This window comes from Ochlerotatus camptorhynchus, unplaced genomic scaffold, assembly GCF_037179485.1.
Source record: "Ochlerotatus camptorhynchus isolate MF236.1 unplaced genomic scaffold, CSIRO-AGI_Acam_v1.1 ptg000102l, whole genome shotgun sequence".
NCBI classification, from domain to species: domain Eukaryota; kingdom Metazoa; phylum Arthropoda; class Insecta; order Diptera; family Culicidae; genus Ochlerotatus; species Ochlerotatus camptorhynchus.
The window spans coordinates 4,697,910-4,713,590 of NW_027040592.1; the positions used below are offsets into that span (position 1 = coordinate 4,697,910).

General features: G+C 43.0%; 1 protein-coding gene across 2 annotated transcripts; it reads right to left on the reverse strand.

Annotated features, from left to right (window-relative positions):
- Positions 1–209: 209 nt before the first annotated feature.
- Positions 210–5,670, reverse strand: MED25 (Mediator complex subunit 25). Of its 2 annotated transcripts, XR_010517511.1 has the most exons (6): positions 3,637–5,670; positions 3,410–3,572; positions 2,924–3,343; positions 2,628–2,858; positions 2,282–2,558; positions 210–219 (listed from the first exon to the last, which is right to left on the reverse strand). XR_010517511.1 is itself a non-coding variant. In XM_065219296.1 (5 exons), exons 1-5 carry the CDS (start codon positions 5,487–5,489, stop codon positions 2,340–2,342), a joined length of 2,886 nt encoding a protein of 961 aa, XP_065075368.1. In that variant the 5' UTR covers positions 5,490–5,670; the 3' UTR covers positions 2,250–2,339. The 2 variants fall into 2 exon arrangements, 1 of the variants encoding a protein (XP_065075368.1); XM_065219296.1 differs by lacking the exon at positions 210–219 and having other exon boundaries at positions 2,250–2,558.
- Between the last annotated feature and the right edge of the window lie 10,011 nt (positions 5,671–15,681).

The window sequence follows — 15,681 nt, forward strand, 5'->3', positions numbered from 1 at the left end:
GCAAAAAGCAAATAGATCCGCACGGCAAGAGAGCACGATGCGGACTGGACAGTAGCTTTCTTGATGTTTCAGATGCGAAGCTTACAGAAATAGTACAGCATACAGAGGAGGACCAATCGTTGAAGCTCGTTGCAGGCTACATTCGACAAGGTTGGCCGAAATCGGTCGATCGTGTACCTGATTGTGCAAAAATTTATTTCAACTACCGTCACGAACTAACTTCTCAAGACGGCCTACTGTTTCGTAATGATCGTATAGTTGTCCCGCACTCGTTGAGACGAAAACTTGTAGATAGTTATTCTGGCCGGGTATGAGTTCCCAGATTAAGGACACTGTCACCCAATGTTCGGTATGTGCCAAGTTTGCAGCATCGCAGTCAAATCCTCCAATGAAAAGCCATCAAATCCCAGTACATCCTTTCCAGATGGTTTCGTTGGACGTGTTCTTTGCCGAGTACAAGGGGTTGAAGCGGAAGTTCCTGGTTACTGTGGACCACTACTCGGATTTCTTCGAAGTAAACCTGTTAAAAGATTTGACTCCTGAAACCGTGATCGCAGTTTGCAAAGAAAACTTTGCCCGTCACGGAATACCACAATTGTTACTGTCGGACAATGTCAATCGGAAGATGATTCAGTTTGCCACGGAATGGTGCTTCGAACAAGTAACTTCGGCACCTCATCATCAACAAGCAAATGGCAAGTCGGAAGCCGCAGTTAAAATAGCAAAACGATTGCTGAAGAAAGCAGAGGAGAGTAAGTCGGAGTTCTGGTATGCTCTCGCTATATTCCAAATAAGATCGGCTCAAGTCCTGTGGCACGTTTGTTCTCTCGTTCAACTCGTTGCGGCATACCAGCTGGCATCAGTCATCTGCTTCCAAAGATTGTAGAGGACGTTCCATCATCAATTGAAGAACAACGTAAACGCACAAAGCTTCATTACGATAAGAAGGTTCGTAATTTGCCTGTACTGGACATCGGTTCTCCGGTGTATGTTCAACTGGATCCAGCATCGTCAAAATTGTGGACTCCAGGTACTGTTTCCAACCGTTTGAATGAACGCTCGTACCTGGTAGACGTAGATGGTAATCAGTATCGGCGAAGTCTTGTGCATTTAAAGCCGCGTAAAGAACTTACCATGCAGCCACATCGCTCATCGCCATCCAGTCCCGTGGAATCAACGGCAGGAGAAAATCGGAACGCAGACCAACAAACGATTAATGATTCTACTTGTCAAAATAGTCAAAGTATCGCAGCAGCCACACCGCCTACTATGACAGAATCGCAAAATACGTTGTCAAGTTCATCACCACGTGCCTTGCAAGCAAATGGAATGCCGAACCAAGTGGAGCGGCCAAGAAGGAAGACACGCTTGCCGGAACGTTTGAAGGATTATCAGTTGGAGCTTTAATTTTCGTTGTAGGGAAGATGTTGCAATATGTGGCGACCCCCCGTATCATCATTCCCACTGACGTTGCCGACACCAACACACAGACACAGGGATTCGAGGTAGAGTAGAAAAAGAGCGCAGCTCGCTATCTGTAAACGTTCTAAATGTTCGCCTAAATAAATAATTATAAAACGTGGAACCCGTGTTTGAGGTTGAATAAAACAGGATGGTTCTGTTTTTATGAAAATAAAATGATGTTCTATCCCTCTAGCATGGCTGTATGTTGATCCAGCGTGCAGATAGTTAATATCGTTGTTTTTTCAAAACTTCATCGTCTTGATCTAAAGAAAAGAAAATCGCCACTCGATCAAGCCAATTCAAGCCTGGGTGATTTCGCATTCCATGTTTTTTTAATTTTTGCACCCATCAGAATCAATTATTTAGAAAAACAATTCATAATTCTAAACTAAAAATATATTTAAATTTGGCACCTGGTTGCAGTTAAGCAATCCTCAAGGTTATGCCAATGCCCAGGGAATTTTCCTAAGTACGAAACCTTGAAACCTTAATTTAAAGAAATTTTTCTGATTTTCCCTTAGTTTCCAGGTCGTAAATGGAATTCCCTGATTTTGACGACAATTATGATTTCACGGAGTTGTGGATCACCTGTGCTGCCATATGGGAAGGAAAGGGTTAATATTGTCACAACATAAATAAAATTACATAATAATAAGTCAAATATACCATCCATTTTAAACAATATTGACAATCAGGGAGTTCTTTTTTGCTCGTATCACACACAAGCACTGTTCCATGAATAAATGTCGTATAGTCATATAGGATATATTTAAGAGGCATCCACACACTCTAATTTCGAATCCCCGCGAATAGGAACGTCCATGATTCGGCGGTTGTGAGAAGTGAAACTACTTACCAATCGTCGTACATGAAGATTACATAAAATCAAAGTTTGCATCATCGAAAGGTGCCTGGTTCGGGTTCGGTTGCAAGTTTGGTCGCTGTCCACCCATCTGCCCCAGGCCACCGGGATTCCCCATGGCCATCTGCTGTCGGAACTGAGGATTCGGCTGCTGTTGCAGCAGATGGCGCAATCCCGGATTGTTCGAAAGCACCGGTCGCATCATCCGCTGGTTCTGCATTGCGACGTTCATCTGGAAGAAAAACGGACACATTTGGAAAATTTCATCTGATGGTGGGCTTGGAAAGCAATTAAATCTTACGCCCATATTTCCCATGGGTCCTCCCATGCCTCTCTGCTGTTGCTGTTGCTGCTGCTGTTGTTGTTGTTGTTGTTGCTGTTGCTGTTGCTGTTGCTGCTGCTGCTGTTGTTGTTGTTGCTGTTGTTGTTGCTGAAGCAACATTTTATACTGTTGTTCCTGGGTCATCTGCATACTCGGGTCCTGCATCTGCTGGTTGCCCATGTTGGCGTAGTTGAATTGATCCTGTTGCATCTGTGTGAATAGAGGAAGCGATGGAGGATTGAAGATTGAACGTAGTCAAACACAGGGGAACTTACATTGACCATTCCGCCCATGCGGGGCCCCTGCTGCATTCCACTCGGAACCATCTGCCCGGGGACGGGTACCATTTGACCGGGACCGGGTCCCATTGGACCTCCCATCATTTGTTGATTAGCTTGCTGCTGTTGCTGTTGCTGAACTTGTTGTTGTTGTTGCTGTTGTTGAACTTGCTGTTGCTGTTGCTGAGCGGTCATTCCACCCTGAGGTCCTTGCATGCCCATGCTGGAACTTTGACCGGTTTGTTGATTGGCGGCTTGCATGTTCTTGTTCTGCATGATCACCTTCTTCAGCCGGTCAACGAAGGCAAGCTGATTGTTCGGGATGAATCCCAGGTATGCCTTCTTCTCGGCGGTGTACAGAAGGATAAGTACCTTAATGTCGCAGATGGGCGATGTGGTGAAGTGGACACAACCAGCCTGGAATAAGAAATTCGCTAAATCAGAGGGAAATTATAATAAATCTCATTGCGAGGGTGATCTTACGAATCCAGAGCCCATCACTTTGGAAAGGGCATCTAGCGCTTCGCACGGTTGCGGTATAAAGACCACGGTTTTCGATTCCTTTATGTACTGCCCTCCGGCGCTTCCGACCAGAGCTTTCGGCATCAACTGCATGATCAACCGAGGAGGCCAGTTATCCGCTTTGCTGTAAATTAAATACATGATTTAGTACAAGAAGAAAGTTGCCACCCTAATTGAGTCAGTCATACATTTCCGGTTCCCCGTCGCGAATGTTGGCCGTCACCGAGCAGGGCACCTGTCGGGTCACTTTGGTCGAGTCGTTCTTGTTCGGCTTCTCGATCCATTCCAATATTCCGGACCAGATACGCTCCCGAGGCAGCTGATTGGTGGTCTGCTGTTGCTGACCCATTTGCTGCTGCCCTGGCTGACCCATTTGTTGTTGTTGTTGCTGCTGCTGCTGCTGTTGTTGTTGTTGTTGTTGTTGTTGTTGTTGTTGCTGTGTCATACTCATCTGTTGTTGATTCGGCATTCCACCTTGCTGTTGTTGTTGTTGCTGCTGCTGCTGCTGTTGTTGTTGTTGTTGTTGTTGTTGTTGTTGCAACTGTTGCTGCTGATTGGCTCCCATCATTTGACCTCCCATTGGTCCACCCATTTGATTCCCGGGAACTCCCATCTGGTTTTGCATGTTTTGCATATTCTGCTGCTGTTGGGCCATCATTTGCTGCTGTAGCATGCTTTGCTGAGGCATCGGCTGGCCAGGTTGTTGCTGCTGCGGTTGGAGACAATTGTTGACGAACGGCATGCGCATTTGAGGATTGTTGGCCTGGTTCATCTGCTGGGCGCTCATCGTATGCGGTGGAGTCGTAAGCTGTGAGATTAGCACCGAATTTGTCTGAGGATTGTTTCCGATCATTTGATTTGGTTGTTGTTGTTGTTGTTGCTGTTGCTGTGGTCGACCCTGGTTTCCGTTCATTCCAGCGCCAGGTTGCATGAAATTGCGAGCCTGAGCCTGAGCCTGAGGTGGAGCCATCCATCGCATCTGCTGTTGCTGCTGCTGCTGCTGTTGTTGCTGTTGTTGTTGTTGTTGCAATTGTTGCTGGTAGGTCAACCCACCAACACCCTGTTGTTGCTGGGTTGCCATCTGATTGGGAAACATTTGGTTGTTCATGTGGCCCTGCGGGAAGTTCATCCTACACGGCTGCTGCTGCTGTTGCTGTTGTTGCTGCTGCTGCTGTTGCTGTTGTTGCTGTAACTGCTGCTGCTGCTGCATTCCAACCTGCTGATTTACCATTGGACCACGCATAGCCGGATTGTTCCCCATTGCATTCATATTCACATTATCCATCACGTTCTGCTGGCCAACCGGTTGCTGCTGATTCGGATTCGGGCTCGGCATACTTCCCGCCTGATTGTGACTGATCTGGTTCGCCGGAGGACTCACCGGACGTTCCTTCAAACTAAACCCCTTCAGCAGCACCAAATGCCGCGGATCTTTGCAGTAGTTCTTCGTACTGCACGAACTCAAATCCCCTCCCGACTTCTCAAACAACTTAAATAGCACCGGAATCTTCCTTGGTGAAATGATCGATAAATTGATATTCTTCTCCAGGAACAACCCCACCAGCTGCTCGACGTTCTTATTCTCGTAAGCATAGCACTCCGTCACGTACATCGAGTACGGCGAACTAGCCGCAATCAGAATGCAGTACTTGTGCACCTTCATTCCATTCTCCCGCAGTTCGTCGAAATCATCAAAGCATACCAACGCCGTGGCCAGACCCTCCGCCAGGTTGGCATTTGATTCACTCTTACCACCACTCAGTTCCAACTTCTCCAGCGCACCCAGCATCTTGTGAGCGCTGTTGTACGGTCCGAAAGTGGTACAGCAAACCCCGGGCAAACTCTGAGCCGTCTTGTACACCACAATCCCGTACTGGTTGCCATTCTTGTCCGTCCCATAGCTATCGCCACCCCTATCATCCCCGACCGTACTCTGGGAAAAGTACTCCAGCGTCGGAATTATGTAGTTGCTCCTCATGTCGTTCATGTAGGCCCCGTTGATTGCGGTGCCCTCGATGACGAACAGGATCTCCGAAGACATTTTATCACCGTCAATACTCTGCACACAATAGTAATTAATCACTTGCTTATTTAATTCACTTTATGCCTTAACTATTCTACACATGTTATTCACTTTCAGGAATGTAGAAAACACTACAAATAATACAAATTATCCAAGAAATTCTCCGAAAAATTTATAAAAAAATTGTTGCAGAAAAACTACGCGAGAACTGAAGCGAAGTAAACATTCAATGATGATTGATGATGACAGTTCTCGCAGTACGGAGGGGTCTATCAATGAGCCAAAGCCGGCTTTGTGAATTAAGATCTTAAATCTGCAAGGTGTGCTGAGTACTAGAAATCCTCAGAGGGAGAGATGGGCGGAGAAAACCCTAATATAATTTATATGGTTATTTTGCTCGAGATTTTGCTTAACAACGTGTTCTGATGGTTATCATCCATAATATGAGAGGGTCTAGTATAAGAGAGGTGTGGACTGGCTGGTTTTGAGCCAAACGAACTGTCAACGCCAGAGCCAATCCAGCAGCACCTATCATGATTGCATACACACAAAGAACAAAAATTGTTGCTATAAAAATAATGCATAATCAAATTAAAAGTTTCCCAAAATTCGTAGTTTCAACTATGAAAGTTTTCAAAATAAAACTTATATTTTTGGTTTAAAAATGTTTCTTTCACTTTCGACTTGTAATTTTAAAAGAGATTTTTTTTTAATAAAAGTTGTAAAACTGTCAAAATACCTCTTCATTGCGTAGTTTTTGACAGTACTGGCCCTCCGTTTTCCGCTAAATTTGACATGGGAAATAAAAAATAAAACAAAACCAGCTGTGAGAACTCGTGTGAGAACTTGCAGGAGTCAGCAGTGTATTCTATTTTTCCATATATTTCATCCGCCGGCACGCTAGTTTCCCTTCTTTACGATACGAATAATAATATGGAGGCACCCGCAGGCTCGCCCGCAGGGACACTATCGAGTGGAAGGATACTCCAGTTGCCGGATTTGGAGGTAAGTTGATGAAATTTTTGAAGACTTTCGATCTTGCTTCCGATTTGACTAATTGACTAATTGAGTGTTTTGATCTTCAGGCTGCTGAAGTCTTGCCGGAAAGGAAAACTACTCCCACCAACCATCACCACTAAGCAGAAACTTTTCTTCAAGCACGTCCCCATACCGAGCCCGTCAGGAAGTAATTATTCCGATATCAACTGTACCATTTGTGTAAAATGCTTCCAATGGAAAGTTCAATTATGCAGTGGCCTTTCAGTGATGATTGAAAATTTTAATAAACTTAAATAAATTAAATTAAATATGTATGTGGCAGGGAGTAAGTCACTCTGCCACCTTGTGGCTGTGCTTATTGTGTTTCATGTGTGTTTTTGGGTGTCGGAACGTGTTTCTGGATGTTTCATCACAAACGAAGTGACAGACGGAGCGGCTCGAAAACTTTGGTGACTAACCTGCTATTTCAATTTTTCAGTGTACCACATGGCAACACCACTACTACTGGATTGTACCACATGGCAACACTACTACTGGATTGTACTAGCATTATCATGAATGTTTTGTTTCTATCTCTTTCACTCTACTCAAAACTGAAATGCATAAAAAAATGACAAAATGATACACTCTTTGCACACTGTCAAAGAATCATTGTACACAAAATCAACTTTGTTCAAATCAAAACAAAAAAATTAATCCATCTGGTGAATGATGGCACAAGCTTCCAAGAAAGTTCTATTACAGTGAACCACATTATTTTAATGGATTTCTTCGCCAGTTAGTCGTCTGTCACTTCGTTTGTGGTTTCATCATGTTAACCGAGCTGTCAAAACTTCAACCGAAAAAGTATATTTACTGGCAACCATATTCTCAACCATAACAAAATTGACGAGTGCACGGATGGATTTGAGTTCACTCACTCGACAAAAAGTGACACAACAGCGGGGCCCTGTTTACTAAAAATGAACACATATGTGTTCATTTTTAGTAAACAGGGCCCCGCTGTTGTGTCACTTTTTCTCGAGTGAGTGAACTCAAATACATCCGTGCACTCGTCAATGCTGATAATGGCAGATCCTCTTGCGACTCCTTTGTTGTTGTGCAGTTGTGCAGATTAGTAATTGAAACGGGCATTGGCCCTCTCACTGCACGAGAAAGACGAAATGGGTGCCTAATATCAATATTATTGTGTCCAGGGAACGGTCGAACACAAGATTCTTGGTGGAGCGAAAAATGTGGAGTTCGAGAATCAAATACATGAGTTTCAGTGCTCATGCAGACGAAAGGCATCATGCAGCTGATCCAGTATAGTGTGAACCTAAAGGATGAAGCTAAAAAGAAAAGTGTCGAGCCACCAGATCCGAAGCGTCATCAACGAGTTGGTGAAGTAGGATAACAAAATCTCGCTGATGAGCATCGATGAAATCTTCAACAAATGTGGAATCAATCGTCACGTAATAAGGTAAACTTTATGTCGTTTAAGCATGGCATTCAAGCGTGACTCATGAAATGTACTTTAAATGCTTGTTTCAGATTCATTGTGAAGGGGATCGGCTTCCGTTCCACCACCACCTCCAGGCATTTCAACGAAGCATAACATTTGTAGCGTTTTGTGGGTTAACCAAGACGAAGATTTAAGAAACTACATCCTCGGCTTATTGCAAAGCCTCTAAACACAACAATTCGTACCAAGCGCAAGGCGTTGTTGACTTTTCTAACAAATATACATATAATATGGAAGCCTAATAAAGCTGGTAGTAACTGGAAGAATATTTTTTAACTGTTCCAGGTGATTGTCACACAATACCGAGCACAATACTCAAACGCATGCATTGGTTGACATAGAAAAGCCCTTCATTCGAAGTTTTTACTTGTGGCCATCAAATTCGTCGTCTTGTTCCTCGGCGGACCAAGATGGATTCGCATCCTGACTCGCGCTTTTTTACATGCTTTTAAAAAAGGACTTAATTCCATTTGTTCGCACAATATCGGGCAAGATCTAGAATGCACAGGATCTTCCCCTCCATGAAACTAAACTCATGTGGTCGATCCACGTACCTCCCATACAAGCTTTCGAGAGAAGGTCCACCAATGGCTGCCTTCTCTGCCACGTTCTGTACCAACTCTAGCATATCTCTCTGAATGAATTGGTTGTAGATGCAAAACTACTGTTTATAAACATAACAATCGAATGCTTGATCGAATGTAAGCAGTCATGGAAGTGGTGCCAGAATTAATAGAAAATTCTGGTGGAAGTGTGTTTGGAGTGTGTCGAACTGTGTTTTTGGAGTGTTAAACACAAGGTGGCATAGTGAGTTACTAAATATTAATACTAGCAGAGGAGGGTTGGGGGCGACCCCGGCGTAGTGGTTAACATCCATACCTCTCACACCAAAGTCACGAGTTCAAATCTCACCCCCGGACAAGTCACGAATGACCCAAGAGTGTTAAAGTGACTATAATAAAAAAAAAAAAAACACAAACTAGCAATCTTTTCTGTGCTTTGCTGTATTGCCGGAGACCATCACCATTCCAAACAAGGAAGAAAATGTTCTTGTTGGAGTAAATCGGTAACGCAGTGTGCTGATCACCTCCTTGGAGACCGAACGTCACCCCTAGCAACCTAAGTTTTCTTAAATAAACAACGGTGAAAAACTATTTATTCCTGTTCAAGACTCCACTCAAGCTAGTCGTTAAATAAAATCCATTCTACTTTTAAACTTTGCTGTTCCGGTTCTTTCTAACCATCAAGAGGTTATGGGCGACTCACGCAAGGATTTGGTCCACGGGATCCCGCAGTTCTCGGGCACCGGTTTTGACAATTGGCAATTTCGAGTGGAGAAGTATCTGAAGTCCGTGAAGCTGTTGGATATCATCAAGAAGGATCCTCCGATGGAAGCGGCCGAGCTCACGAAGTTCCAGGAAGATGACGGTAAGGCGGCGTTCCTGCTGACGTCATTTGTTCATGACGATTTGCTGCATTTGGTGCGGGATAAGGAGACGTCCAAGGAGATGTGGATGAGCCTTGAATCCGCCTACGCCAAGAAGTCCGTCTCGTCGCAGACATTCGTCAGGAAGCAACTTGCGAAGCTACGAATGATGGAAGGTTCGTCTGTGAAAGATCACCTGAAAACCTTCGAAGAGCTGATCCGACAACTGAAGCTGGCCGGAGCGAAGCTTGAAGAGAACGATATTGTGTCCCAGCTGTTTGCTACCCTTCCCGAGTCGTTCGATCCGTTGGTTACGGCACTGGAAAATCTAGGTGAGGAAAACCTAAAACTGGATGTTGTTCGCGAGCGCCTTCTTGCCGAGGAGCTCAAGAAAACCGACCGGGCAGCGGATTCCTGCCAAGAGAAACCTGCAGCATTCCAAGGATCGAAGCAGAAGCCTGGTAAGTTCACCGGAAAGTGTAACCGTTGCCAGAAGAAGGGGCACAAGGCCAAGGACTGTCGTGTGAAGTTGAAGACAGATGGGCGCGCTGAAGCTAACGCTGCTGCTGGAGGTAAGGCGGTGGCTTTTATGACCGGGAGATGCTCCCAAACAAAGGACGAGGGAGCAGTTTCCTTTAAGCTGGATTCCAGAGCCTCGGGCCACCTTGTGAATGTGAAGCACTGTTTCGCCGACCTCACGAAGCTGAAGCACCCTGTCGTCATAAACGTGGCGAAGGATGATCAATCCCTGATTTCCCGGCACAGTGGCACGATCAACGGCGTCAACAAGGAAGGTAACTATATCAGCTTGAAGAACGTCCTCTTCGTACCAGATCTTCGAGCGAACTTGCGAACTTGAAGAAGATGGCAAAAGCGGATCTTGATGTCACATTCACGAAAAAGGAAGCGATCATGAAGCAAGGTCGTGACCTGATTGCGAGATGTCCCATGCGGGGCGATTTTTACAAGCTCGATCTCCGTGTCGATACGGTGGCGGCCAACATGTGTGGAGCTGTGACTGGTAATCTGTGGCATCGTCGACTGGCTCATTTGGGAAGCAAGAGTTTGCAGACACTCGCGAAGCATGGCATGGTAACAGGTATTCCCGAGAAACCAGATAAATTGGATTTTTGTGATGTTTGTGTTCTCGGAAAGCAGTGCCGAGAACCATTCACGGGTACTAGAGTCCGTGCTACAAGACCTCTAGAACGAGTGCACTCCGATGTGTGCGGTCCAATTACACCAGCGGCTTGGGATGATTCTCGGTACTTCGTCACCTTTATTGATGATTACACGCACTTTGCAGTAGTATATCCCATCAAGAAGAAGTCCGAGGTGTTCCAGAAGTTTCGAGAGTACGAGGCCATGGCGAGTGCCGCTCTGGGACATTCGATTTCGAAGCTGACTGTCGACCAAGGGCGCGAGTATTGCTCCAATGACCAGCGTGATTGGTACGTTTCCAAGGGGATCCAAGTCGAGCCAACCGCAGCGTACACACCACAGCAGAATGGAGTGTCCGAACGGTTCAATCGGACAATCGTCGAAAAGGTGCGTGCGATGCTGATTGAAGCCCAAACTCCGAAGAATCTGTGGAATGAAGCGGTTCTAGCGGCGGTATACCTGACGAACAGAAGTCCAACCACCGCGGTATCTGATTGGAAGACTTCTGCGGAAATGTGGACTGGTCACAAGCCGGACGTTAGTAAACTACGTGTGTTCGGCTGTAAAGCATTTGCTTGGGTGTCCACGGAACAGAGGAAGAAACTGGATCCGAAAAGCAAGCCTGCTGTGATCGGCTATGCGCCGAACGCCTACCGCCTGTGGAACAAAGAGAAGAAGCAGTTATTCCTAGCCAGAGATGTCAAGTTCGATGAAAACAGTTTTCCGTTTGCCACCCAGATCCGTGACGAAACTCCTTTGGTTGTTGCTCCGTACGAGTTCGAGGATCAAGATGAGGAAGACGTGCAAACCCCTGAACAGTCCGTTCAACCCGATGAGCCGCTGGTGGCTCAACATGACGACATCCTGACTGATGATGAAGAAGGCGAGGTTGAAGACGACGGTGTTGAAGAAACCGGAGCGCTCCCTTTGCAACTAGACCGTGGTTCAAACCTCGAAATGGAAACCCCGAGGCGCAGCGAACGGGAGCGCAGACTCCCCGGTAAGTTGAAAGAATTTCTGGTTGGAAAAATTTTCACTGCCGCGCAATCCCATTCTGCAGATGTTCCCCATAACGTTTCCGATGTACTATTTGACGGTTCCGTTGGACGAGATGAGGCCTAAGGCTCTGAACCATTTGCTGGATTATTTTAACTTTTGGTTAAAATTTGACAGATGAAAAGTTATCGATTAACCCTGCTATCCGAGCATGGTTATTTCTGACAGACAAGAAGTTAAATTTTGACAACCGTGGCTCGAAAGCCGGTCGATCGACAGCACGGGGATTTTCGAACATAGAAAATAACTTTCGAAATGTCACTTTTAACCACGAGTTAAATTTAACTCGGCAAATGGTTCACAGCCTAAGTGTGTTTTCTCTCTCTTTATACACTGAAACAAATCGACATGTACCGTTTATTGGATCCATCTTATAACATAGCTATGCGTCGGTCACACTCAAAAATATTACAAAACGAATATAGATTAATTTTTAAGCATTTTATGGTTTTTCGAAATTTATACATTGGTTCGATTAAAATTTTCATCAAAATTATACTAAGTCCGAATAACAGAGTGGAATTCGATCAGTGTTTACTAAAATGACAGGAATAAGAACATTTGGATTCCCTTCGGAGCTTCGTGCTGGTGAAGAACTTTGTCCCGGCGAATTTCTACTGCGCATGTGATCTGCTGGGCAGCATCGAAATTGTAAGTATTTTTTTAAATATTATTCATAAAAATAAAATAAACTAATTAAAAGAACTTCCTAACCCACATAAACGCGAACCATAAATTGACCTTACCTAAAATGGTTAAAAATTGTTTATAATCCCTGCTAAACTTTAACTGAAATGGTTATGGAACTTTACATGAACGTTTAATGATAAAGTTTCAACCTTATGTATTATGGTTTTTTGGAAATGGACCTTACAAATAATGGGTTGTTAAGAACCATTACCATTCCAAATTCTTGTTTTCTCCATACATTTTCAGAAAGAGAACTATATAAGAACGTTTTTACTTATGATTTGAGAACATTAATGGTAATGGTTATGGTAGTCAGTAAGGTCCATTAATGGTTTTGTATTATCGCTCAACTTTACGTGGAATATATCGTGAATTGGTAATCAGTAAATTACAGGCAACCAATTCGCGATATATTCCACATAAAGTTGATCGATGTTACAAAACCATTCGTGGACCTTACTGACTACCATAACCATTACCATTAAAGTTCTCAAACCATAAGTTAAAAGGTTCTAATATAGTTCTCTTTCCGAAAATGTATGGAGAAAACAAGAATTTGGAACGGCAATGGTTCTTAACAACCCATTATTTGTAAGGTCCAGTTCCAAAAAACCATAATACATAAGGTTGAAACTTTATCATTAAACGTTCATGTAAAGTTCCATAACCATTTCAGTTGAAGTTCAGCAGGGATTATAAACATTTTTTAACCATTTTAGGTAAGGTCAATTTATGGTTCGCGTTTATGCGGGAAGACAGCTTTTATTTTTATTTGAAAACAATAATATTTACCATAAATTAAAAAAAAGAAGCGAACAATACATTTTCTCGAATAAACCGAATCTATGCATTGTAAGTATATTTCGATTTTATACTATGGCACGCATAAACCATTTTTATACTAAGTTTGAATTCTCTCCCTTTATACCGACCTTTGCGTCGGTACGGAGAGTTGCGATTTAGCGTAACTTTTATACTATTGAGATTTCAATATTTTTTGAGTGCAGGAGAGTGCAATTTAGCGTAACTTTTAATCAATTTAGATTTGAATATATCTAGAGTAACATTTGAAATGGGCCTATGTCCAAAACGTAAACAAACCAGAAAATGAATTTTAAATTTTGGCCGCCTGTATTCAATTCATATTTAAGAAAATTGAAGTATTTTAGGCATTTATATTGTTCACAATAACAATAGTAACTGTATCTCAGTATACAACATCCAAAATATGCGAAAACCTTTCAAAAATATATGAAAATCGATAACAATATAATTTCATAAATTAATAAGCCTTTTTTGTGAATCTTTCAATGGATTGGCCCTTTTTGTTAAGCCGTTGTGCTTGTCATCAGAAATGGTAGGCCCTTTGCTAAGCCTTTTCGCAACGTCAAATAAATTCAAAACAAATCATCGGCCCTGCCTCAAGCAGTAGGGCCTAGCTTTGGTTTGAAATTTTTCAATCATCGGCCCTTCTACGTCACTAGGCTTAACAATGAAATGAGATAAATGAATGGTTGGCCGTTTTAGCGTGCGGGCCTATAAATGAATCGAAAAATTTCGTTGATCGGCCGTTTCGAAAATCGAGTTATTTTTAATGATTTTTCTCGATTATGCGGAACTTTCTTACACGATTAGTAGCTATCAAGCGGTGCTAAAGAATGGTATCAAAACCCGATTTGTTTACGTTTTGGACATAGGCCCATTTCAAATGTTACTCTAGATATAGTGAGTGTTCATTTGTTTACTTGTCAATCCCAACACAGTTTACCCCAAGAGAGAGGCGCCAGCTAGCTCTGAAGCCGATCGCGTAAACGTCAATGCGAACCAGTCATGATCTGTCACTGCGAACCGAAATTTTGATTCAATAAAGTGGGGGAAGTATTGTTAATCGGAAAAAATCTGCGTATTGTTTTTTTTTCCAGATAGTTTTTTTGAAATGGCAGTTAATGACGGTGCAAAATACAAATGTTTTTGGACGTTCGGCGTTTCTGTTACTTATTGTGAAGCAGGGAGAGGGTGTTATTAGTAGTTTTCACGCAAAGGATTTATTTTCCATTGAAATGCTGCTACTCCGAGCTCCTAAAAAATAGCCATTTTTTTGCACAATACATTGACTATTTGGCGACTACTGTAAAGGAGTGGGTGGTCTATTTCAGATTTCTGACTAAAATAATTGTTAATTTGTGAAATAAAGACATATTTATTGTGTTATCTCTTGATTCTTATTTGAAGTTTTTGTATCAATTTAGCATACTTCGACTATCATATTTTCGCTTACGCGATTTCTTCGTACGATTTGAGTTTGCTTTGAATCTCAAAAACCTTTGATAATTTTGGTTTTTAAACTGTGGCAACCAGGAATTTCAAAAAAGGTAATGATTTTAAAGACTTTTCAAGAGAAGAAAATTGATGCTTGGTTAACTGGAGGTGATTTTCAAAATGCTGGTTGATGCTTTCTTCCATACAAATAAAAAAATAAAATATGGATCGTGTAACAAAAACAAACGGCTTCTGACGAGCTCTGCCCAGTACTCTCATTGCATCTGTGACAATAAAATCAGCTCCTACATTACAAAACTCAACCCACCGTGCTTGAAGCAATGGATCGTTTGGAAACCGGTGAAACAACACATCCGGGTGGGTTTTCTTGTTCCGGCCGCAACGCTTCACTTGACAACGCATTTTATCTGCTGTGTATCACTTTTAACCTCCTCCTAATCACCAGAATTCACAAAATCAAAGCCGTTTAATACGAACCCGATAGCTCTAAGCAATATGCAGTAAGATACTTGCTCACAACATACAGTTCACGACAAGTTTGAACACTCCGACGGCAAAACTATATCAACAAACCGAGTGACAAACGCGCATCCTCGTTTGAATGATTCTTTCCATCAACAATTTTTTCAACAAAAAGGAAGAAGAAGAAGACAACCAAAACAAAGCATCTGTCATTTGAGCTGGCTCCTCTCTCTTGGAGTTTACCCATAGAGGTAACTCTAAGACTAGAAGCTCCCGAAATAACGTGCTCAACTTTTTGGCTCAGCTCAGGTACTATCTTCGGTCTCAAGCTAATCGATTCACCCCTCGAAACATAAGAAAATCCACTAACCCCTCATTTTATCTGTCAAACTTTCAAAGCGAATCTAAACAAACATTGTGTAGTAGTAAAATTTCGACTAGAATGGGGTACGTTAATCGTTTGCTTGGGACCAATAGGCTAGTCAAGTAGTCAGCCAATTTAAAATCGTTAGTTTCGTATTGATTGTTGGTTTACCCATATTTGGGTAGGTTCAGTTTTGACCGATCTGGGTGGATTCTACCCAAATTTGAGGAGTTTTGAAATAGCGTGTTTTCTTTTGAACTAAATTCTG

What these genes read in the sequence shown, in the direction of transcription:
- MED25 (XM_065219296.1), bottom strand. Translation starts at nt 5,489, where the DNA reads ATGTCTTCGGAGATCCTGTTCGTCATCGAGGGCACCGCAATCAACGGG. An exon ending in CGCGACGGGGAACCGGAAAT is followed by an intron (nt 3,573 to 3,636) that starts GTATGACTGACT and finishes TTTAATTTACAG; the next exon opens with CAAAGCGGATAACTGGCCTC. An exon ending in GACCCATGGGAAATATGGGC is followed by an intron (nt 2,559 to 2,627) that starts GTAAGATTTAAT and finishes TTTTTCTTCCAG; the next exon opens with ATGAACGTCGCAATGCAGAA.